Source organism: Pseudopipra pipra, chromosome 4 (assembly GCF_036250125.1).
Source record: "Pseudopipra pipra isolate bDixPip1 chromosome 4, bDixPip1.hap1, whole genome shotgun sequence".
Classification (NCBI taxonomy): Eukaryota; Metazoa; Chordata; class Aves; order Passeriformes; family Pipridae; genus Pseudopipra; species Pseudopipra pipra.
In genome coordinates, this window is record NC_087552.1 from 26,217,654 (window position 1) to 26,243,967 (window position 26,314).

General features: G+C 44.4%; 1 protein-coding gene across 4 annotated transcripts in view; it reads right to left on the reverse strand.

The window, feature by feature from the left end:
* Window positions 1-263: 263 nt before the first annotated feature.
* The window catches only part of CXXC4 (CXXC finger protein 4), a 28,941-nt gene continuing 2,890 nt past the window's right edge, over window positions 264-26,314 (reverse strand). For 3 of the 4 annotated variants that reach the window (XM_064652028.1, XM_064652029.1, XM_064652030.1), the window contains one exon: window positions 264-26,314. In XM_064652028.1, the coding sequence (XP_064508098.1) occupies window positions 24,944-26,143 (1,200 nt within the window). In that variant the 5' untranslated portion in view covers window positions 26,144-26,314 and the 3' untranslated portion in view covers window positions 264-24,943. The other variant, XM_064652031.1, reaches the window with a different exon arrangement.

The following is a 26,314-nucleotide window of genomic DNA, read 5'->3' on the forward strand; positions in this document are numbered from 1 at the left end:
CTTGATTTCCCTTCCCCCTCTCTCCCAGCCTGAAGCCCTGGAAGTTTGTTTTATTTTAAAGGTGGAGTGTTTCTCACTGTCAATGAAATCAGCTCGAGAATAAGGTTTTGCTATTGGTATTTCCAAGTTTAGTATTGACAGCGCCTCTGGAGATAGCTACAGAGACCTGGTTAAATCAAGTCAAGGTTTGCATCTTTATCTCTCACTCTTTGACTTTTTTTTTTTTTCCTTAAAAAGAGGAAAAAAATGACACAAGGAAACTCTTTATCCAGTTGAAATCCAAGTTTATTAGCCTGTAAAAGTCTGTTTCCACACAGTAATCATAAGAAATGAATGAATGTTTATGGAGCGTAGCATAAAAATATACCAAGTCAGCCACAGGTTGGAGTTTACGATTGCTCACAAAAATTAATCAGCAGATCACATGGCATTGCATCAGAAAGGCAAATCAGTCCTAGGAATGCAAACAATCAGGATAAAAAGGCAAAACAAGTAAGAGCAGAGTATCAGAAAGCAATAATTAGTTCACAGTTCCTAATGTGGGTGACAGGTTTCTTTAGATCAGGTTATTTACCCACTAATTCTCCAAAAACAGGTTGAAAGCCAATTGTCATAATTTTGCATTAACCAGTACATTCTCAGTCAACATGTCAGCTGCTAAAATTCACTATCAATCTCTAGGTATGACTATTAAAATATAGGCACATAAGAGACTAGGTATATTCAACAGTCCAGCTCTTTCTCCTAAAGCTTGGAGGCCTCCGACACTCACAGCTAGAAATCAAAAGCTAATGTGAGACATGTGGGTCGAGATATTCTAGTCCCTATCTGGACATATAAACCTTCTCTCTTCTTAAAAACCTCCAGCATGCTATGGGTTCATCAGATCTAGGGAGGCTCACCTCTCTGCTGGGCACAGCAAATCTGACCCCTGGGAGGGGAAGGGGTGTTGGACATCTGGCATAAACTTGTGTTTGTTGTGTGTACCAGGGAGATGGCAATGGGAACGTTCCCCACTGGGTCCTGTTTGCTTTAGTGTTGATATTCTGTAGGGTTGTGTCCGATAGTCAAGCTGATGTATGGACTTTGCTCACAAGCTACGTCCAATGCAGAGAAGACCCATTAGGAGATTTGGGCAAGCATCAGGAGTTTCTGACCTGGACTAGCTCTTCCTTCTCTTTTCAAAGGAAAATGTCTAACCAAAAAGAGATTTCTTCTAATGCTTTGGGCTTTCCTGAAGAAGTACAGAGGGTTAGTGTTACTAACCCTCTGTAAAGAGAGCATACTTCAAGGAGCAAGGTAAGATCCTACATTTCTTTTCAAATGTAGGATGCTTAAACACATCATAAACCAAGCTGAGGACAACTGCACTGAATAATTAATCCAGGCTCACATCACATCACCTGCAGATCTTTCTACCAGAATTCAGCTGAATTATTTTCTAGCAAAGATCCTTGACTCTACAAGTCAAGGCCTAATACAGGCCAATGAACCCACAGTCACAGCATCTTCAGTTATGGGGAAGACATATTAGACTAAGAAGTACCTTTGAAGTTTATTGGAAAATTAACTCATTAAGGCTAATTCCTAAAACACCTTTTCAGGAGTGGGCAGTAGCATGACAAACTATTCCTGCTTATTAAATTAATAATAATGTGACAATCCTTTAATTCGTCTCAGAACTTAGAAGAGCAGTGGAAATACTTTAGGCAGTCTAGATCCTTGTCTTGCAAGATTACGTTTTGCCACCCGCGTTTCCTTCATTCTGCCTTCCCTGGGCAGAACTGCTTTGCTGAAGGACCCAGTGACCCAGCCGAGCGTGTCCATCCTAAAAACCAAACGGCAAACAGAGATGACACTACAGCGGGAACAGATCCTGACATCTTTGCTGATGTGGAACTTCACCTTTCTTTCCTCGGATAGTTCCAGTGGTCTCACTTTATTGCATGTTCTGCGGTTATTACTGAGAAGTATTTCTTTCCTTTACAGATTTTGGGGCCGTCTATCCATGCCCAATGCACACTGATGACTGAGTAGATCCTTACACTGAAGTAAGATTGAACTTATAACTAAGTCACCTATATAATATCCTCCAATTTCATGAGCTATCTGGTAAAGCCCATGGGAACCTGGGGAAGACTAGAGCCTCCCAGAAGACACACTGCCCTGTATCACTAGACCATTCATAATTTCAGACTTGTTCCCTGGAAATATATGAGAGCACTGAAATGGCTAGTGGCAAAACCAAATTGAGTCCAACACAGCCTCGAAGAATTGAGCCTCCACACAAAAGGGTATTTTCCTTCCTTTAACAGGCTCAGTAATAAGTTTGCCAGTTTCCACTTTGAAGAATTACCTGCTTGTTGTTTGAGGTTTTTTTAGGTTGGTTGTGGTTTCTTTTTTAAATTAAAAAACAACAGCTATAAAAAACTAGAGGTAGTTTGAAACTGCAAGGTTCATATCTGGGGCGAGTATTTCTCCAGAGCTGAGGGACATTTTTCATTCAGACTAGTATAAAACAATACTTGAGGGGAAAAAATGTTGAAAGAGAAAGCATTAAAGGAATAGGAACTCAGAGACCTCTTCCCGCTTCCAAATCGACCGTCTCATGAAATGAGTGTTTTTCCTCCCTGTGAATTCTATATTTAATCCAGAGAGATCACTGAGTATGCCTGAGCAACCTGGCAGCCCTTTTCCTCCTCTTCAAACAGACCTCAAGATTCACTCTTGTCTAATGAGCGGTCTACGTCTCCCAAGAACATATATCCTTACGGATTTCGATAAGAGCAGACAGGATCAGTGGAAAATCCACTTCTGTTCCTTTTTCTTTTGTTGCTTTCTTTAAAAAACAAAAGGATACACCAAGGCTCCCCCTGGAAAATCAGCTGGCATTGAAGGAATCTCACAGACTAAAGGACCTACCTCATTTTTCAAACTCTTTAAAAATTCTGGTTGGGCACCTGAGAGCAGACTTTCTGTTGATTAAAGGAATATTTCCAGAAAAATGACATTCCAAATTTCACCAAAATCAGGTGACGTGCTGCCGACACTGTCACGAACTTTCCCACCTATCTGAAATTGCTTCAGTGTTGGCAAGTAGTATGGGGAAACAAAATGTCAAGTGAAAATCATTTCCTTAGCTATGTACATTTTTCTAGACAGGTAGAGAGCTGAAATTTGAACTGAGAAGCAATAAAATGAAAAGGAAGATTATATTGGCATTCTCTCACAAACCATATTCATAATTCCAAATACTCCAACAGCAACAGGATGATCTATTCTCAGGACTATTGTTTGTTGCAAGAACTACAGATGAGATTTCACCTTTGCATGCTTCTTCCTACCAAGCTAACTGCTAATTTATCACATCACCCTCAATAGTCCACTCTTTTTATACAACACAGGTCTGCACTAAAGGGTTTAAGGCCTTTCTGTAATCAGTCTTGCTCCTACTTCACCAACCTTTTCATATCTTCAAAAATCTCAAAGTAATATTCCTAGTCAAAAAAGGCAGTATTTTTCTGCTATTTTAAAAAATTCCAGAGTATGATGTTACCTTCAGTTGTATAACTTATGGGGTTTCCATCAATTGCCAATTGAGAAGGAATTAGTTTGGTAGGTATTGTACCATCACTTCATAAGCATTCATTCCCATAAGCAAGACTGAGGTCAGCATTTGGACCTTCTCACTCATTTTGAGGGTTCTTTTCTAAAAGAGGTTTTCTTTGTTTAAGATCCCACAAACAGGACCTGTTTATGGAAAAAGAGAGATATTTTGAATACTAAAGTCCTTTATTCAACAACACAGAAATATCACAAAAACAACTTTACTGGGCAAATTGAATGTTTTTATACAGTTTTGTACATGCCCCATAAGTGATTATTTTTTTCATAAATACACTGTTTTCCAAAACTGTTTTTTTCCATAATTGCACAAGCATACATACACCTTACACAAATATCTATTAGAAAATTTAATAGATAACTGCACAGTTCAGAAATAGGAGAACACTGTGAAAGGAGTACATTTCTGTGGCCCATGTTTCTGAAAATACCCTCCTAGTTCCCTGCAATTGTGAAAATGGAGTACTTTCTAACATAGGAGCTGTCTTTTGTTCACTAAGAATACAGTAGAGCTCAGCGTGAAACTGCCAAATTTAATAAAAACAAAATCTGAAACATTTAGCTGTTACATGAGAACCCACTGTTTGATATCACTATGCATCTAACCATGATCAAAGACCCACTACTGCTTTTTGCTGAATGCATTCGACCCTGAATGGTATGTTCATTTAACTACTTTCTTTCTTCATTATTTGATTACAGATATAGCCCATTTGAAGACTTTACATTCTTCAACATTAATTGTAGGACTTACATACCAGGGGGTCTGTACAAAAGGGAGTATTTTCCCTCATAGGGAGGGTCTGTTATTAATTGACAGAATGGGTACGTGTGCCTCCCTTTCAACATAAGAATTTTTCATAAGTTTATCTGGGGTATGCCAAAAATGCTTCCATTAGGCTTAGCACTCTCACCTAGAAGATGACAAAAGTTCTGCTTTTTTTTGCCCACCCCCTTTTTTTCATTTGTCTTTGTGAGAACGAAGACTGGAGAAGAATATAAATTTTCACACTGAAAAATTATATTGGACCTTGTGAAAAGCACGAATTTGGTAATTAGAACTTGACAATAATCAGATTGACAAATATGTATATAAAAGGGGAGGGGAGGGGAGGAGGGAAGGGCAGCGGAGAGAGACAGGCCAGAAAAGGGATTTCCTTCTTCAAACATCACTAATTAAAATGCTCTATGCACACTACATCATATAAATACTGTTTCAGCAAAATCTAAAAACCTGATGGTGCAAAGGAACAACATCCAAAAGAAAAACCATATGGATAAATCAAAGAAAAATCAACGCTTGTTCATTTTCAATAATTAACAGGCTTTCTTGTTTGTTTGTTTGTTTTAACAGTTTTGAATTGACATGTCAAACACCACAATTACAATATACAGACCCATCAGTTCTTTAAAACAAAACAACAAAACAAAAAAAGAAAGCACATCAAGACATGCAACATTAGGGTATTAGACAGTGAGTACATTGCTATGAGTATCTTTGTACACCTAATGTAGCCTGAACTTAACTTTGCCTCTGCTTCTGTAAGAGCAATCAGAGTTTTCCAAAGAGCAAGGCAAGCTTACCAGCCAGATGTGCAAATAAGGCTTCAGTTTGTAAATCAATCAGTGCTTTGGTAGAGAAGACCTTGCAGAGCTCGTATTGGTCTAGCAATCAGTAACAGAGGACCTAACCAAAATGTCTCCAGCACAAAAAAAATCTGTACACAGCTGCCATACAAAAAGACATAAAGCTCATTGAATGGGCACTGGATGATATTTAACTAAGGATCTCTTACAAACTGTAAGAGGGGCACCATGATAGAAGCATTTTAAGTGTGACATTCCACCTCTGAAGCCACATAGGTGATGTCATATGATGCAAAGACATAGACACGTGCATCGACCCTTAGTTGAGGATGCAGGTGTAAGCCCAGCCCGCCCGCTCTCCTCCAGTTACCCTGGATCACCCACGGTCTGCCCGGTCCTGCTGACACACACATGTGACCTCTGGAGTCTTCTCCTCCTCCATCCCTTGGTCTTCGCTTTCTGAGCTGTTCCCAACACCTGCCAGCCCTGTGAGCTCCCTCACTTGCCAAAGCTGGCATCTTCCCCACCTGCACAGGTCCCACACTATAGCATTCCCAACCCATCCCTTGTGCTTCACCATGTAAGTGTGACCAGGGGCTGAAGTACTTAGCAAAAAAATGGAGAAAGTGCTGAAACAGTAGGAGATTTGCATGTGCTGTGCAACATTAACTGGTTATTTACATGTCCAGCACCTTGTCTGTGAAACTACTGGTAGTCCTATCTCATACAAAATTATAAATCTATCAAACACATGGCACAACAGCATTCACTTACTTTGATGGCATGGCCTTCTCACTTGTGAGCAGTATGACAAAGCCAAGCAATAAAAAGTGATGATCAACTGATAAAAAGTATCCCTAAGTTTAGAATCTTCCATATTTTTTACGGCATGTGAGTTGTATCCCTCTGTGTGCTGCCTTTCTATGGAGTAGACATTACCGCCGTGCAGCTAGACCAGGAAGAAGAACGGCAAAGCATTTTTCTGGGGGCCTAAGGGACCAGTCATTCAGCAAATCCAAGATCTGTGGACCAAGAAATGTGTGGGGAGAAGTGGTCTTTTTTAAAAGCATTTTTTTAAAAAAAGCTCATTTTTATACTGCAAAAATATCCAGGCTCTCAAATGAGCACAAGTGCAAGTGCGACCCAAACCAGTCCAACTGTCAAAACTCATTTAACCATGAAGAGCTCCACTTGAACCAAAAATATGGCATTCCACTTTATAAAATGCCTACTCCATTGACTGAAAATGCTACACAAGATCTCGTAGGTGAAGGGTAATTAAGCTGAGTCATCATTTTTTCTAAAGTCTGGTACTCTGTTTTGCATCCTAGAACAACCTTTATTTGGAAAACTAGTTTTGCACATCTGCCTATGCTGGGCACTCCAGCTCAGAGTATAGTGGAAAATAAGTCAGACACCAGACAGCATTTTTGGAGAGATACCCCTCTGTAAAGCTCATTTAGAAGCAATGCAAGTGCATAAACGACTACTCTAATAGAGTGCTTGAAAGATTAATTTTAAATGTTACGTCTTCCCCTCTCACAACACCACAACAGAAGGCAATTGCTAGATGCATCACAATCTTTTTTATCTTGGAAAACTTGGCATCAAGTCTCTATGGAAGGATGCAGGGTAAAACAGTGCTGCTGTTGCTGCTGATGCTAAACAACTAGCAAAATAATAGTTAAAGCTAGAATTTATTGCTCCGGATTTAACTCGCAGAACCACACTGTTGTGTACAAACCGTTTATCTCCATTGATGCTCAGACATGATTGTCTCCTTGTGTCTAAACACACAAAATACAAGCGGCTATCTGTACAGTTTACAGTACTGAAACACATATATTTGAAAATGAAGTATAGATATGTTACTTTTCAAAGATACATGACTTTATAGCAGGGGTTTACCCAAACTTTTTTTTTTTTTACAGCCACTTTAAAAATAGACAACAACTTCACTAGTATAGCTAAGTTACATCAAAGAAAGAATCGGTGTACTGAATGTGAAGAAGCTGGCCAATTCCCCAGGCTCCCAGATTTTTGTCTTTTGCTTTTGAGGAAACCCCTATACATAAATGAAAATAGTATCTGAGTATTATCTTCAATGGTGGACTAAGCAGTTTCTTAAAACAAGACTTTAGCTTGCCATTCACTTCGGACTGCCTCGAAAATAAGATACACTACTGCTTAAAAGAACCATCGGAATGCTTCAGCGCTGGGAACAGGTGTTCTCTAAAAAAAAAGCAAGAAAACAAGTTAAGCTTTCTTTTGTGGCATTGGAATACTCCAGTTCTAGTTGTTCTTTTCCTTTACATTTTAGGCATACTTTCAGTTATCTAGGAACAGCACGATGCCTCACATTGCTTGACAATTAATAGAAACATCCTTCTCCAAACACACACCATTTTAGGATCACGAGCAATACATCGTACTCAGTATTTAACACACCTAACATGCTGTCTTCTCCTTAGTTAACAAGTTAGTAATGAAAATGTAAACATTGCTAGAAAAAATACCTGGAAAACAGACAGTGCTTTTAGGATAACCACACAGTTGTACAATGGTTTCTCCCTGTGCCTTGGCATACTGGATGCACCGTTATGGCTTGGTTGGGTTTGCAGGTTTAAACACATGCTTTGGCAAGACCATGTTTGTGACAGGGGAATAGCAAAGGCATTGATCTGTCACTCGGAAAGTGTGCTGTGTCTACAGACATCTTGGGAACAGAGGTCAGTATTTTGAAACCTCAGGCTGGCCACCTCATTCCACATTTAGGTTGCAATGCAGAAAGAATTTAAACACATCCTTGACTTCATTTCACTGAAGGAAACACCTTGGGATGCTGCCCAGACTGCCCATGTACTTTCTTTCACACACATGCTGGACCTTGGCTTACTCGCAGAGTTGCTATATTCCCTCCTTCCTCCACCTGTTGCCCCCTGGAAATGATATCCACTTGCATTCAGGTGCCTCCATACACATATGATTACCAGCAAATTCCCTTCACAGCTTTAAAGTACCACATACATGAGAGGCTGAGGGGCTGAGCCTACAAGGACTGTGTCACTTCTGTAAGGTACTTCTTATGCTCAGTTTCCTTCAGTTAAAAGATTGTAAAAGAGCCCTTGAACCCCTGCATCTAGATCCACATGTCTCTCCACCAGAACTAATGACTGCGCTATCCAGGGAAGTGAGAATGAGCCCTAAGATGACTCTGTATCAGTCTGTCCCAGCTCAAAAGTACTTGTTTCATTAAGAACTACCCACAAATATTATTGTTACATCCAAAGAAATTCCCCTAAAAATAAAACTGCAGAAATTTGCAAATAAATACTTGTAATGAGAAAGTTCTCATGGATTTTGCTGGTGTCACATATAGATACCATGTCTCTTTTTGAAAGAATTCTTTCATTTTTGTTTCAGGGAGCACTTTAAAATGTTTTCCTAGTGTTTCCATAAAAAAACAACAAACCATGGACCCTGCAGGGTACAATGTGCATTGTACTTGCTGTCAGAATATTTCTTTCTGAATTCCAGGGAACTGCTCATTAGTATGGCAACTATTTTTTGTTGAATAATTAGTCGAGTTTGTGATTATCAGGCTCAAGCAGTACACAGCTCCTCTTTTTGTAAAAGCCGTATGAAAGGAAAGCTGTTATTGTTATGTTTATTTTTTGTCCACATGGAAATATCAGATATCAAAATAATTCTGCTTTGTCATTAGAAGTCTGACCTGTTGTCAATTCAATACCCACTCCCCCTCCACGAACATTACTCTTTAATAAATCATCTGAAAATCAACTCCCAAAGACAATGAGCTTGTTTTTTGAATACAATCACCCTGATCAGTGTGAGTTTTCTTTGTGTTGGTCGTCCAAAAGTAGGAATTGCTCATATCCGTCTTTACCAGACCCGGTTCTGCCCAGTTACGTGAGTTGAGCATAAGCACAAGCAGTGACAAAGCACAGCAGCCCTCATCCCCAGGTACACCGAGGAGAGCTAATGCAATTGCTAGACCATCCGCACCGGTCTTTGTGGGCTGTAAGATGGCTGCTGAGAGCGAGGTACACAGATTTATAATTTATAAAGAGGTTGGCTGCAGAAGAGACTGGAGTTTGGAATGGCAGGAAACAAATGTATGACTAAATTGACCTCAAAAGAACAGTCAAACATGAAAACGTATTAAACTCAATAGATTGTCTTCACCTGAAAACTAAACGTAATATTCTGCTGTGGGTCCATCTGCCTGAACACAAAACCACAGCTAGACAGAGAGATTTAAAGACACAGTGACTGAGATGGCCTTTATTTATTTTCTTGCCACATCAGGTTGAGTTACTGTCAGACGTTGTCATATCAGCTGGAAGTAAAGGTGTAATGTCTGATTAAAAGGTCATTTAGACCTTTAAATACACAGAATAGTATTTTTGAAGGGCAAAGCTGTGTGCTTTTGAAAAACTGCAAGATAAGAAATTTTTGCATCTGTGCACCAAGTTCTAATTAAAGATATACATTTACAATTAAATATCCATTGCATTAACTACCAATTTGGGAATGAAATATTAATCCACCCTTAAACAAAAAATGAAATCTTTTAGAATTGAATAGCTGGTTCAAGTTAAATCTAAACCAATTTACCTGATGAAATCCATAGATTGCACCACTCTAAGAATGAAGGTTATTTCCAGACAAAGAGAGACCCTTCAGCCCATTTAGAGGTTCAGCGCACCAACGTACAAGTTTAAGTGCAATGACCATCTACTGCCTGGCTGTATAAATCCAGCAGTCCCAGCTGGGGAATCAAACTCTCAGCAAGATTACAGCGCATTTCTGGATCTCTGTGCTGCCGGTAGGGAATCATTATCCTGAGTGACAGGAAAGACAGATCCCCCTGGAAGCCTAGGGAGGGGTGGTGAGGAGCAGAACCAGAGTTGATCAGTGTGGTTTTGCTGCAAAAGCCTTCACTGTGCCGGTGCAAATGCTAACAAACGGCAGGCTCGCTCTCAGGAGGATGCTCCAAAATCTCCAGCCGTGGCTTCTCCAAGCAGGTAATGCCATAAAGCATAGCACTCAAGAAAACTTATCTCTGCACAAACCTGGGATGAAATGACCTCCACACTTTCAAACTCTCTATTCACCTCCCTACTTGTCAGCTTTCACTGCAAAAGAAGTAGCTCAAATATTTGAAATTTGAAATTTTAATTATTGCCTTGAAAAATCAGCTTCACATAGGGGACCAAGCATGCTACACTTTTGGAGGAGGAAGTAAAAAAAGGCAAGAGAAACCAACAGAAAATCTCTTCAATTAAGCAGCAATGGAAAAATGATACCTCCATATCTGTCCTGGGTGCGCCACAGGGAAATGTAAAAGCAGACCCTTGCTACATGCAACACATGAAAACAGCACACCAGCAGGTGATGGAAATTTCTCACCAAAGACTCTGTTTCAACACCTGTATTTTCACAGCAAAAGCACTCATTAAAGAATGATGCCTCCCACTGCCCCCTGGGATGCCAGGCAGTGGGGTTTGCTCATCCAAGGCCTGCCTGCTTGCTTGCCCAGCCCAGCCCAGCCCAGCCCCATCCCTTGGGGAGCCAAAGCCTACCACACCTGCCAGACCTCTCTCTCCTTGGCTTTCTGAGTCCCACAGCCAGCTGAAAGATATGATACAGACAAGTAAGGAAAATTGGCTGCTCCTGCTTGGGATGCTGTTACTTAGGGTGCTGCCAAAATTCACAGCTACCTAACCAAGACTCACTGTAAGTCATCTGTATGATTATTTTCTGCGAGGCTAGGGAATCACTTGAGGTGAACCACATTCAGAAACAAAATAGAATAATAAAATACATCAGAGCACTACATGATTGTGACCTAATATTTTACCAATGTTAAAAGATGTTGCATTATGTAAGAATTCTTTGATGTTTGATCCATGAGCAAAAATCCTGCTCTCACTAAAGTAAACTCACACGTTGGCTACGTGTGAAATTATTAGCCAAATGTGGCACTCCTCATTCCTCTTGAGGTGCCCTGGCTGAAACAATCCAGCTCAAAAGAATAGGAACTACAGCTGAGATACATTCAACAAGATTTGGGCTACCTGGCAGTCTTTAGAGAGACCTACACGACCACAGAAATAGACAGCACCTTAATGAATCTCAAATTCACAGGGCAAATGAAAGGTAACCAGTGGCTTTCCCAAAGCAGCGGGACTGGTGCTGGTGACATAGGGAAAACTGACCTTCCCGAGATCTGCAGAGAACCGCACATAAGCTTCTCAAGCTGGAGGGCAATCCCTTCATGAAATGCCTTCCACAAGAGGAGCAGTTTGGCCCACTAAGTTATATAGATATATATGTGTCTATGTATATCTCAATATACCTATCTGTGTATGTATAGAGATAGATGATCAGACATAGAGAAATATGGTGCTCTGTGGTGGCCAAAAATGTTCAGCTGGAAATTCCTGGCCCCTGCATGAAAAGCCATTTGGATCAATTGCAGCCCAGCCCAGCAAACACTGACCGCCACTGGCCATAAACCAGTGCCTGTACATTTTCCTTACACTGTGCAAATACAGGCTATGGACCTGGTCAGTCCCACAGAACTCATGTGATCACCAGCAAGAAGGCAAACTGGCCTTTCCACCACATCACACCTTCTATTTCCAGTGCCACAAGCTAATTTATGTGTCAGTCAGTCACCCTGGAAATGACATCAGCATTGCTCATACATAAACAGTGAAGAATATGGTGCAAATTCAAAACTCACTTTCCATCCTCAGTTTCCCTCTCTGGAAAGACCCTTCCCCAGACAAGTGCCAGACTGTCAGGCACACATGGCAGTACAGACCCAGCCTCGTTGCTGCAATGGAGTTGTGTGTCACACTGTGGTGTGCTAAAGCCCAGCAGAGTGATGCAATCTCCTGACCTGCAGAGCACAGAATGTCTTGGGCTGCAAGGGACATTAAAGATCATCTAGGTTAACCTCCTTCCATGGGCAAGGGAACCTTCCACTACATCAGGCTGGTCAGAGCCCCATCCTACCTGGCCTTGAACACTTCCAGAGGTGAGGCATCCACCACTTCTCTGGGCAGCCTGTTCCAGTGCCTCACCACCTACAAGGCATTTCTTCCTAATATCTAATCTAAACCTACCTTCTTTCAGTTTAAAGCAATTCCTCCTTTTCCTATCACTACACGCCCCTGTAAAAAGTCCTTTTCCAGCTTTCTTGTAGGCCCCCTCTAGGTACTGGAAGGATCCAGTCTCCCGAATCTCAGAATACCAGCATCTCCTGACCCACAGGAAGATGGGTGGAAGTTGCCATCTGTCCTGCACCATGCTGCTCTGCCACTGGTGAATGCAGTCTGGACAGCATCTCCACTCCCTACTTGCCTAAATACTAAGCCACCCCAAGAGGAAAGCAGCCTTTCAAAGTATCTGCAGCCCACTTTGTTCCACTCATAAATATACATTACCTACAGCAATGACTTTGGGGAAAACCTCCTGCTGCTCAGATTCAGCTCACACAGTCTCCTTGAATGTTTTTCTTCAGGCAAGGAGGCTTGGGGGCAAGAAACCAGTGTGTGAACTGCATCTCGTGGAAACGCAGAAGGAAAAGGCAGAACCCAGCACGTGGCACGTTTCTGCCAGCTGCTCCGCTGCCTGTCCTGGAGGTGTGCCAGGAGACCCACCACAGTGACCTGACACTGAGGGGGCCAGTTGCGGCTGCAGGAGGATGAGTGGATGAGGCACTGCTCCTGCACTCGTCTTGGCTCTGGCACATGTGCACACCAGCTGGCACAGGAGAGCTCCACACAGGAACAGCCCTCACCTCGAACTCCTGGCATCCTCCCCCCAAGCCGCAGGCCCATGGGAGGGATGTGCTACCCCAGCTCTGGACGAGGTGTGAAACAGTCCGCGAAGCTGCCGCTCCCCACAGCTGCCAAAATCCCTGGCTGCCCACCAACACTGCGCTCCTGCTCTCTGTACGTGTTATCAGGCAGTAACAGATGTCCTCTAATAACAAGCTTATTATTGGACTTAGCAGATAAAAAGGGACACATACGCTGGGTCAGAAGCTTGGTGGTGAGTTGTATTCCACAGCCCACCTTAAAATATCTCTCCCCATACCTGAGCTACAGGCCTGTCTCCCTTCATACCAAGGATGAGATTTAACATTTATTTTAAAACTCAGCTTTATTTGCTCCAAGAGGAAACGCATCTGCGTGCTGGCAGTTATTTTTCCACTTGTGGTGCATATCTCTCAGGCTGTATTTGAGACAAACCAGATTTAGAACATACCAGATTAGGAAACTCATTTGACTTTCTCTGCCGCCAGCTCCACTGAGTGAAAAGTAAACCTTTGCCATGGGACATTGCAAATAGAAATTTAAAAAATGTACTCCTAAGTCAGGGTCACGGTTTGAAATCCTGGCTCCTCTGGAATAGCTCGCTCAGAGGTAACCTCACGAAATTTCAGTGGAGTCGGCTGGGGAGTAAAGGATTTGTGCCAATGGCCACAGAGACTTGCCACTGTATGGCCGGATGCTGCCACTTAGACTCAGCAGCAGGCTGTAGCTCCCCAGCCAAATCAATAGGATTAGTCAGAGAAGTAATGTGTTTCTCCACAGGAGAAAGAAGGAGCAAAGGTGTGCCTCATTTACATTCACTACACACCATAGTTTATTTTATATATTAATTTTTTTTCACTTTATAGATGAGATTAAATTTTGGGGAATGGGTTTTTGATCTGAAAAAATGCATAATGCCATTGGGGAAAACAGATGGCAAACACAGATCAGAAATCATAAGGAATCCAGACTAATGCTGTCAAAGAAAAACAGCTCAGTCCCAGGAAATGTTAGTAATGGAGTGAGCCCCTCTCCATGCCAGCAAGCATCTAAAGCTACGAGCAATCTTTCAGCAGAGCAGCTCTCATGCTCTGCTCCACCATCCTTAACATCCCCAGGAGACAGCTCCGGTCGCTAAGCATCCCAACAATGCATCGAGGCTGGCAGGCAGAAGCGTCGCCCCAGGATGCAGGCAGAGCCCTAGAAAGGAGCACACCTCCTCTCCCCCTTCCCTCCCAGGCTTGGAGTAACTGGCAGTGGTCGCCTTCCAGCACACTCCCTCCCTTGTGCCGGTGCAGCTCTTTTGGCCAGCAAGCCGAGGGACGGAGCCAAGTCTCCACCTCTGCCGTCCCGCTCGCTCCCATGGGAGGCAGTCGCCTTGGCCGCCGGCTTCCCCGTGCCTGGCATCCTGCACGCAGGGCTGGCAGCGGCGGGCAAGCCGGGGTCGGGAACTCCTCCTGCCGTCTGCTACCCTGCAGCTGAGTTCCAATTGGCCACGCTCCGGCCTCAGGCAGGGAATCCTAATGGCTTTCTGGCAAAGGCAGCAGGGAAGATATCAGAGGTTTGGCTTTTCAGTTTAGGGGTCTCCCGCATCTCACTTGCAAAGGGATTCACATTTTTTCCCCTATTTCTATATCCCTCTCGAGCAGTTCATGCAGTTCCTTCAGTTTTTTCAGCTATCCCTGTACCTGAGGGTGGACCTGCTAAGTCTGCTAGAGTGCTTACTTGGCTTATACGACTATTTTGTCTTTCTTAATTTATTATTTGCATTCTAACAGCATAGGAAGGCCTCAGGCAGAATGAGGGATTGTTTCTGTTGGTTCTGCCTGCCTGGCCTCTCAACTAGTAGGTCTGGCCTGTCTCCTGCTTTTTCAGGAATGGGAAAGGGCTCATACAAGCTTTAACAGTGTTACTTCAGAGCCCAAACTGATGCTAACCAGGTCAAAAAAGCTGTCACTCAGTGCTCCCATACTGACTGTGGGAATTAGTATCAAATAGTCAAATGTTTTATTAGCATAAAACAGAAACCTCTGTTACCGGGAAAAGTTTTATAGAGAAATTCTTGGGTAGAGGTTTGTTACCACTGTGCAACATAAAAACCAAGACCTTACAATGCAAAAGATAGTAAAAATGAAATACCACACCAGGGCTCAGCTTCTGCTTTTGCCTAGGACCTGCCTGGTTACTTCTGCTGACTTGTCTGTCAGACATTATCAACTAGAAGTGGGGCTGCCTCTTGCAATGGATGTACCACGTGCATACACCTCCTCCCCCTCTCACACACACTGCCATTCACCTTCTCCCTAATCAAATCTCTGTGAAGACCATCCATCAGTCCCTATCATTTATCCTTCACACACACACACCAGCTCACAAAACAGAATTATTCTTGTTAACATTCATTCCATTAATGAGAAATCCCTGCTGGTTCACCATCCAGTGGTACAAGTCTTTGCACTCACAGGCTGACATCTCTATCATCCTCCAAACTGCTGCCCTGGGGTACAGTAATCTCTTACAGACTGGTCTCCAAGCAGAGGGGAGGCATGTTTCTTAGTACTAAACCTAAATTTAAATCTCTTTCCCCTAGAGCTGCTGGGGCTTCAGTATCTTTTTCTCCTGCATGGAACCTAAAATTGGCTATGATGCCTCATTGGTTAGCTAACTGCTTCTGTCCTTTGGGATTTTTCATATGCTGTTGATAAAAGAGCCAGTGAAAAATATATCCATTAAATGCTTGGTCTCTGCTTGCTTGTTTCTTTTTCTGCAAAGCTTGCAAAAAAAAAAAAAAAGGTTTGGGGGGGGGGGAAATACAGAAATACATTCACTCAAATGCAGCACTTGGAATATGGGCTGAAGGAGTATAATCAGCCAATGCCTAAGACCCATCACAGGTGCCAGCTTGGCTCTCTTGCAGCCAAACATCAAGATGAGCACCATGTATTTTCTGATTGGATGCAGGAAGAGGAGTAGCAACACAAACTTTTATACAGCAAGTCACTACAATTCCTGACTGGCAAGGAAAACGTTAAAAGATTGTAAATGGTTCTGAATTCCATTCATTCTCAGGTGTGTCTTCTGAAATTTTCAAGGATGACAATTAAGACACATCTCAGTAATTATTTTCATGACACTGTCACCTCCACTGGACTTTGACCTCCAATTTACTTTACATCAGCTTCCAAGCAATCAGCCAACCACATTACCACTTCCCAGAGCTCAGATGAACTGGTGATTTAGAGAGAGCAGGTTTTATATCATTACTGAAATAGTGTCATTGAGTCTTCTCCCACCCCCTCCCACGAGTCATACCCACAACCCTTCCAAATATATTTTTCTCCTCTTTTGTTTACTCTAAAACCAAAATCCTTTGTTTGACTGATACTACTCACTTTGGAGATCACATATTTACCAATGTGTACTCCTTGCCTCTCTTTTCCATTTCTGACCTCTTTAATTGCCTCACAGTAATCATGCTCTGCCCTCCTTGTACCTTCTACACAGACACTCAGGGTTCTTCAGCTCTGTTCCAAGCCTGTAACTGCCAAGGTTGCTGCATCCACACTGCATCCCCACCTCGCAGTTACAATGTACAGGACAGATGTTATTGAACTGCAGTTCTTTTGGGGTATTTCTTTCACGACAGTGGAGCAAATTCTTTGAGTTAACATGGTGTAGACTGATGTTCTGTCAGCATGCTCCAGCTTTCCTAGGACACACAGTACACACCACCAAAGAAACCTCTAAGACCAAGAACTCCTCATGCAACAAATCATCATTTTCAGCCTTTCATTTGCAAGCTTCCCCTCTCCCTTTCACATTTTTTAGCTTTCCTGTATGTACTCCTTTATCATTTCCTTAGCCCTTGAACAACTTGTTTGGATCATGCCCAGAACAAATGCTCATCCCAATATCCAAATTCTCTCCATAAATTCCAGTCAATTTTAAAAAATTAATTAAAGAAACCGGTTTACCCTAACAACAAGGGCATGTGAAAAACCCTGCTCACCCTCACCAAGGTCCCTTTCATCTGTATGAAGTCTTGGCCTTCCCCTGTACAAGTGCTAGGAAGATGATTACTGGTGAGCTCTTCAACTGCCTCACCTGAATTACTAATGGTAAACCAGCTCACAGCAGCAGATATATTCCGTGCTCTTCTCACCAGGGGAGATCTCACTGCCATCTTCAGCCCTATCATTGTACCCTTCAGTGCTCAGTCAGTCTGTCCCATGGTCACTGAGTCACCCCTATGGAGGACCAGGCACCCCTTCACTGAGGCTTCACACATTATAAACCACCCTCAGTCACTTTTGTGTCCTCCTCTGTTTGAGCACTCTGCAGCTCTTCTTTCCTCCTCTTCTGTCCTCATCTTAAGTGATATGCATCCTGAATTCTCTTGGATTCCCCACTGCTTTCCAGTATTTATTAAGTTCCTCCTTCCACCTCAAATTTTATTACTGCTTCTCAACTTCCTAAACCACTGAATAACCTCTCTCATCTCTGTACAAATAACTCCTAGTCAAATGAAGTCTGATACCAGCTAGTGGGGATCCTATATAAAAGTACAACAGACACCATGACCACAGCAGCGTGGAACAGAAAGGAATACTCTCCTGAGACAGGAGAGGTGCAAAGTTTTCAAATGGCCAACACTTCCGAGACTGAGATAAAGGAAAAGACCAAAGTAAAGCAGGGGAAAGAATAAGACCCTATGGTGAGTAAGGGGAAGGTGCTTGATGAGTATGCTGCCTGACAAGAACAGAGTATCCAGCATGACCCAGGCTGCTTTTATTCCTTTTATGTTCTCATAACTCACTTGGCACCAGTGTCTGGTTAAATAAGAAGGAACGGAGAAACTCTGGAAAAACTGCAAAAAAATTAAACAGGCTTCGTACCTGGCTATGTATTTTTATAGTGTTAATTAAGAGGATGCCTAGGAGTTCCAGGGAGGAGAAAATATTTCCCATAATGTCTGAGAGTAGAAGTTAACAAGCCTGCTGGGATCTTTTTAGCCCCTGCAGAGCTAAGGCTTCAACATTATTAAATGGCTGTCGCATCTAAAGTATGGTGCAACATAACACACAACAGAAAGCCCAGGATGCTGAAATGGGGGATGACTTCAGATTACACCACAGAGTAATTCAATTTCAGGACAGGTGTTTGCATGTGACTGAACAAGATATGACTGCGGAAAACAATAAAGGTACCCAAAAGAAGAGAAAAGACAGACAGAGCAGTATGGGCTCCCAAAAAGCAAAAGAAGTGTCAAATGAAACTGCATGCTTCAAGACATTGTGGTTCAGTACGATCATTCAAGTAGATGAGCTATCAAAAATACAGACACTACAGAAGCAGAGAAGCACTTTCTCTGGATGGTGGTACTCCTCAGAAGACATGGTGTCTGCTGCCAATTTTTAAGCATGTAGTCGGTGACTTGTTAGCAACCGGGAATTGTTATCAACCGAGGCCAAGTCCCAGGGACTTTTTTACAGTGACACCAGTTACTTTCTTACTGCGCCTAACTCACTTGGGTACATCCAAAAAACTGATCTTAAAGCCTTTCCCTTTGCAATCGACAGCCATTTCCCATTGCAACCAGCAATCAAAAGGACTATACTATATTTGATGAGTCTTTAAAGTGTATATTCTAGGTTTGCCTGCTTAGAATTACTTCACCAAGCCTAACCCTTAAAATATATGCATGTTAAGAGCTAGAAGACTACTAGTTTTCCTTTTAACAATATAAATTTTTAGGATATCTGGAAAGGACCTGTTCTCAGTCATTGCCATGTATCAAATGCATGACAATATACAGAAATTAATATCAACCTTCTGTTTAACTCTCTAGAACACATTTATTTTAAAACCAAAAGCACAGCACCAGGATGTTGGTTTCTGACCAAAAAAACGTTTCTGACCCTTTGCTTTCCTCAGTACAAAGGGATTGTTTTCTGACATCCTAATTCATTCTCCAAGTAAGCAATGTCTTCCCTAACTTCAGTAAAAGTGTTAAGTGTGCACTTATTAAATATAATTGCATGGAAAGTGGACCCAAAACCCAAAAATATGAATATACATGAACAGGCAGACAAATATTGAGACTGTTCCTTACTGTTAACCACTCCTAAATATCGGTGTATAACACGACATTCACATATCTACCAGCTTAAATGAATCTCCCTATATGAATGAGGCATGATGTGTATAGTCCACATTTTGTAGAAACACCGAATTGGAAAGATTTTCCAGACATCCTGTAGTTGCCATAGGACTCCAAGTCATGATGGTTCTATGCACCGCTAACTGAAATACCTAGTTCAAAGTGACCAAGATGATTTGGGGGGGAAAAAAGAAAGAAAGAAAGAAAAAAGATACTTATTATGCAAATTACTGCTCAAAAAAAACCTCAAATTGCCCTCATTCATCATCTTTCTCATGGCACATACAGCTTGCCCAGCCTAAACAATACACAGAGATTTCATTATGTCAGCTTAAAAAAACAGACTAACCAAACAGTCATGACACTGAAACCCAGAGTCTGGCACAGAATCCCGACACCCCAACTGCATAACCTCTACTAGTACTTTGAGAAATGTGCAAAGAACTATTCAGTGCAATCAAAATGCAGAACCCCCATAACCAGTTAATCTCTCTTACCATACGGACAATTTCACTGGCAAACAATCATAGTTCAATGATTTAAAACAAGGAATTTCCAATGCAAGTAGAAACCAGTGTTTGTATCAAAGAGACTGCTAAGTACTTGACTGGCCTACAATTTTGCAGAATTCCTTGACATTCTGTTCAGTTCAGTACCAAATCCCACCATTAAGATTTCCTTAGGCAGGAGAGACTTAATTTTTGCCCCCTTTAACAAACTATACCATATCAAGCAGCAATTTATATTCTAAATTGAACACTAATGTCATGGGCTTTGGGCACTTCCTCTGCTTTGCAAGTATCACACAAGGAAAGGGAAGCAACAACATATGAAACAGTAAACCAGACAACATTCAACTCCATTTCAGAGGAAATCACTTGCACTCAGTGATGTGCCAGAACTGTAAAGAGACCAAAAGCTCAACTCCTCTGGGCTCTACACATCTTCCTCCACCCCATGTCTCCCAACAACCGCAGTGCACTCCTGCCTTGCAAGACAGGATCCTAAGACGTAAGGTCAATTAGCTTCAATGAGATTTCCGAGCAGCAGAGAGCAGGCACCAGTGAGAAAAGATGCTTGCACCTGCTCTGGTCTCTGCTGGAAGTGGTAGTAGGAGGCCCTGTGTTGTACCCAAGAACCTCCAGAGATCAAAAGGAAAATTCATCACTGAATGTATGTTTATCCCAGACATGCAATATCCGAATGAAAGTGATAAAAAAACATTGCAAAGCACTCAATGAAGGTCAGATCTTGCTCTGCTTCTCACGTCCCCCGCTCCCTGCCCACACCATTATGGCAGGATTATGCACCATGTTGGAAGCCCCAAGCAAGAGTATCACAGTCACCCAGCAAGGGCTCTCATATGGTGCTAACAACCAGTTCCAGTGCCAGGCACACTCCCTGCAGGCTCAGGCCTGGGAACAGAAAAACAAGAGCATCCTTGGTGGAACACACGGGGCATGAATGAGAAGGAAAGAGGGGAAAAACAGCACTCAGGGTCAATCAGGGCTTTGCAGCCAATTCCAATGTGAATTGCACTCAGGACAGACTATGGTTCTTGTTCCAGCTGTAAATGCCCAGGAACAAGGACTGCTTTTTTGCTCATCTGCACAGTGTTTAACACATGCACATGGGGAGACTCAGCCAGACGGAGGGCTACAAGGCAGTGGCAGGCAGGAGAGACAAACTGTCATACAGCAACACTGCCAATGTTAAGTGATGAACAGCAACGCAGGCTACAAGGTGGTCTTTCTTTTTCACCTTCCAGTTAGCCAGTTGGATCGTGTTAGCCACCTGCTCCTTATCAGACTTTACAGTTCCCCCTCACACTACTCAATTCCATCATGCCGTCACTTAACTCGTGCATGTAATTTAAAGCTAGATAGACGGCAGGGAAATTGCTTCCTCTGAGGCCCCTACTAATTGACCCCTATCCACAGAGCTCAGCAGTCTTCCCTTAACGCGCTCACACACGCTACCGCTACACGAAGTGCAAGTTCGGAGGTTGCCAGCGCAGCCTCTCTCCCCCGTGGCAATGCCATATGGTGTTAAGATTTTCAGGATCAGACGCCATTCCTGCTGAAATCAATCATCACAACCTATCCCCGGAGAAGGCCATCTCAAACTCCCACTGGCTTGAAATGTAACTCAGCGAGGTGCCTTGGGTTTGGAGGCTGGTATCAACTATATCGAGGTGGTATGCAAACATTCACTTGAATAGCGCACTTATCAATTAGCTGGGCTATTACAAAGAAAGCAAGTGGTACCAGCCATGATGACAGCATGCCTAAACAGATGACAGTTCACAATTGGGCAGGGCCCTTCAGCCCCTCCAATGCAAGTCAGCCCCTCTGCCTGAAATTGTTGCCATGCTAATGAAAATGAGGAGTGGGGTAAATGAGATTCTTATGCTGAATGGAAGTGGTTCACTTCAAAGAGAGGGGGATGTAAACTATCATCAGGCTTCTAATCTTCATAACCTGCAGCAGAAGTTATAGACACGTATACCAATCAGAGGAAAATAAGTAGTCTCTATGGGTAAATAAAGATTATGTCTCTTTAAACCGACTGTAAATCTGAATGAACACAGAATATACATACACAAGTAGGCAGCATGCAACGTGACGTCAATCTTATTTTTATAGATTTATTATTGCCGTACATAAAATTTCCTAGTAATAATAACATTCTATGAAAAATACTAGAGCATTGGGACACTTTTAATGTGAAAACAGTACAAGAAAAGTAGGAAAAAATAATTCAAGTGTTTTAAAAAAAATGCTGGGTGAGAAGCATTCCATTAAAAATATGACGGTCAGAGACTAGAAAGCATTCAAGTGAATCTGTCTTCGACTCCATGTACTAACGTTTTTTATCCTATGCCTTCATTGCACCAGTAGAAAAGACTTAAAGGAAAAAGAGAGAAATGGTTTTTGTGGGATCAGCCAGTTTACTGTTTATTGGTATTATTCTCATTTTTCATTTATTCTGTTTTTAAACATAGTTCCACCCCTTGCCTTAAATCACCCCCGCAACTTGCAGCCACTGTCGAGCACAATTCATAAATCTTACAAGTGTGTAGTAGAATTTGAGCCCCTCAATCCTTGATGCATTTCCATGGGACTGTGCCTACCAGGGTGCCAGGGGATCCCCCATGCAGAGTGGGGGCTTCCCCTGGAGCACAGGCCAAATGAGTCACTCCAGCGGCTCACTCCACAGAGAGGCTGCCCTTGCCTGCCCCTCGACACCAACACTGCTACTGCAGTGCCCTCATGTAGGCCCTGTCACTCTCTGACACCCTTCCAGCTGGTGGCCATACGGCCAGAGCACTGCTGCTGCGCTTGTGCTGTAGGCAGCCCTGCTGTCACTCTTTATTAGGTAATTTATTTTTTTAAAAAAAGAAGAAGAAAGAAGACATAAGGAAAACAACCACAGAAGAAAGTTAGTCTTCCTCTCCTACTGACAAACCACATTTCTGTAATGAAATCAGTCACATCCTGTGACAAAACTTTGTGATGGGCCACGACCTGCAGAGAAGCGATGCCTTACTGACATCTCCACAGCTGGAAAGAGAAACCTGTTTCCTTCGAGTCACAGTACAGCAGCAGAAGAGCTTTTGTGTTTACGTTTCTGACAGAGCACAAACAGGAGAGAGTGAGTGGGAGAGAGAGAGAGAGAAAATGAAGAAAAGAAGTGAAGGCAGGTGGTTATGAGAGCACACAAGTGGCTAATTAAACCACAGGTTTTACTAGTCACAGTGGTTAAACAATTTTAACAGGCGGCGTTCTCATAACACGCCTGAAAAGTTTTTACGCTGTCGAACACCTTTGTCAGGAGCGAGGAAGTTCTGGAAATGTGCTCAGAGATGTACACAAACCCATAGGAAGATCTGATAACGTTCACATTTGTTCCAGAGATAGCTCACTTTCTGCACAAATCGATAAGCCATCAGAACCTATCATTTATCACAAACATTAAATCCCAGCAGCATCCTAGTTTGCAAGCCTAATGAGGGAACCTGGCACACAAAGGCACCCCCAGTGCTAGGTGGTGTGGGGAGGATTCTCCATGCCTCTGGCTCAGAGAAATCTCTTTTAGGCTGTATTCAGCATTATAATCCATCATTAACAGACTGGGGCATTGGGTATCTTTGTTGCAAACTTGCTGCAAAAGCAACAAAGGCATGCTATTGAGGAAAACAAGAGTTGGAAACTCAATCTAGTTTCTGTCCCCTGGGAAGTCCATCCTGGTTTTTGCATTAGTGATGCTGGGTCACCATACATTCACAAAAAAGAGCTAAAAGGAGGGAGAGCTATGAATCAAACTTTCAGCAAGGACAGTTCACTCTTGCAAAAATGGATTAATTAGTTGTTTTGATGAAGCTGGTTAGGAAAGAGTTAATGGTATCAGCCAAATGTCAGTTAAAACCCCAAATGCTGCTTTTGTCCCATGGCAGTGTCAATATGAACACCATTATCTCCATTTATTTAACACAGAATAAATTAATTGGCTCTTAGTGTTGCTTTTTCCCCGGAATCCCTCATCCCACCTCTTCCTGGAGAGAACTCCTGCAAGCAACGAGCAAGGGAATAAACCGCTCTGCAGACACGCACGAGCATACACACACACACACACACACACACACATACATACACACACACACATACACACACACAGAGACAGAAGTTGCAATTTCTCACTGAGTTTCTGATTTCTGTGACTACAAATCTTGATGTCACCCGACACACACTACTCCTCTGTACTAAATCCATCATTCTCGACACCTTCCAATGCATCCGATATGTGCATCTAAGCAGCAACACTATAATTTTAATAATGACAAGGGATTAAGTGTGATTACTAGTCTTTTCTCTCACTTGTTTCCTCCCCCTAACGGTACCATCCAATTGCCGTTTTCCTCACGGATGTGTATTCTGGTTCCCATTGTCTGTCGTACTCAATACGTTAACCGAAATATCTGCGACATGGGATCTGCCTGTCTCTCCTATGTCTAGTAAACCTGAAAACCTGTTGTTACAGCTTTGGGGAGCACAATACATTGTCAGTTCCGAGGACACATCGTAAAAATAACCGTACATACAGTTCACTCCGAAATCAGTTCAGTCATACCTGTGCTATTCTTCCATTGTGTTTAATACACCACGAACAGGTTATTTCGTAAAAGACATTGCCAAAGAAATCACTTGGGCACGTTTCACCGACTACCAGGCTCTATGGCCAGTTGCCTGTCTAGGACAAACTGCTACCAGCCAATCTGGAGATGAACTCGCCATCGCTTTCCCCTGAACTTCTGACAGCGAGAGCCGGGCGTTCTGCTAAAACTTTCCCTTTCCCACCTCCCCGTCCCTACAAACCTCCCCGAATCGTCATTATTGCCGTTAATTAAAAAAAAAAAAAAAAAAAAAAAAAAGAGAGAGAGAGAGAAAAGAAAAAAAATAATAAAAAGAAACCAGAGAGAGCCAGCAGTCTTATGGAAACAGCACGGCAGGTAAACCAGGTTAGCATCGTCCCGTAACGGCCACGAGCTGGCGGGGCGGGGGCCGGCGCCCCCCGACCGTCCCTCCTCGGCCCGGGGCCGGAGGCCAGGGCCCGGCTCCGCGGGGCGCCGCGGGGGGCGGCGTTTCTCTTCCCTGCGGGGCGGAGAAGGGCGGGCGGCGGGGCCGCGCCGCGGGGAGCCGCGCCCGCGGCGGGAGCTCCCTCAGAGCCTGAAGGAGGCCTCGGAGAAGGGATGCTGCATCTTGAAGCTAGACAAGAAGCACTGGAGGGGCGGGGGCAGGGGGTTGAGGAGGGACGGCGGGAGGCTGGGGAAAAAGAAATCATCTCCTCTGACCTCTAGCGAAGTGCCCGGTTTTTTCTTAAGCTCTTCACATTTCCTAAATTTGCAGATCTGGTGTCCCGTTTTGCGGTTCCTGCAACTGCTGCAGACTCCACAGTTGATGAGCCGCTTGCAGGGCACGCACACCCCGCAGCGTTTCCGCTTCTTCTTGGCAGGGTTGCCCGCCCCGGCCCCGGCCCCGGCCCCGCCGCCGGTGCCGCCGGCCCCCCCTCCGCCTCCGCCGCCACCGCCTCCACCGCCCCCCGCGCCGGCGGCGGCTCCCAGGGCGGAGGCGGGCGAGGCCGAGGCGTGGCTCTGCGGGCAGTCCGCCAGGTTGGCGATCTGGAAGGCGCTGTCTGTGACGGCGGCCGAGGCCGCGGCGGGGGAGTGTAGGGCCGTCATGACGATGACCCCGGGGGGCAGGGACAGGCCGCCCAGCGCCGGGATGGCCGAGAAGGTGCCGACGCGGTCGGGGAGGTTCATGATCTCGGCTTCGGTGGCGCCGCACTTGAGCTTGTTCATGCACTCGCCGGCCAGCGGCCGGCAGTGCTCGGGGGCGAGCGTGGAGAGGAAGTTGCCGTTGGCCATGGGCAGGGCGGGCTGCTCGGCCGGCGGGCAGCCGGGCTTGCCCAGCCGCTGCGAGTCGCTCCGGTGGTGCATGCCGCCCCTGCCGGCGTGCAGCGAGGAGGCGGCGGCGGCGGCCGCGGAGGCGGCGGCGGAGGAGGAGGAGGAGGAGGGTTTCCTCGCGCCGCCCGCCGCGCCGCCGCCGCCGCCGCTGCCCCAGAGCATGGCGGTGGCGGCGGCGGCCGTGGCGGTGTCGCAGTTCCAGGGGGACATGCCGATACGGGCGGCGGCGGCGGCGGCGGCGCTGGGGAAGATGGGGGTGGTGATGCGGGCGATCTTGGCCGCCTGGGGGAAGGCGCCGCCGTTGGTCTTGTAGAAGGTGGCGAAGGAGCGGTACCTCTCCATCTCCGAGTTGTAATCCACAAGGCTGTTGAGGGCCCCCTCGGGCAGGTGGCTGTCCTTGGGCAGCCCTGGCGCCTCGGGGTTGGGGCCGCTCTCCACGCACACGTTGGTGTTCATGGTGGCCGGGTCGGGGGGGGACGGGACAGGGGGATAGGGGGCCGGGGGGAGAGGGACAGGGACGGGGGGGGGGGGTCGCTTAATCCTCCTCCTCCTCCTCTGGGCGCATCCCCGCGGTCGGTGCCTGGCCGGGCAGCCGTTCCTCCGGCATCCTCACGGGAGCTGCCGCAG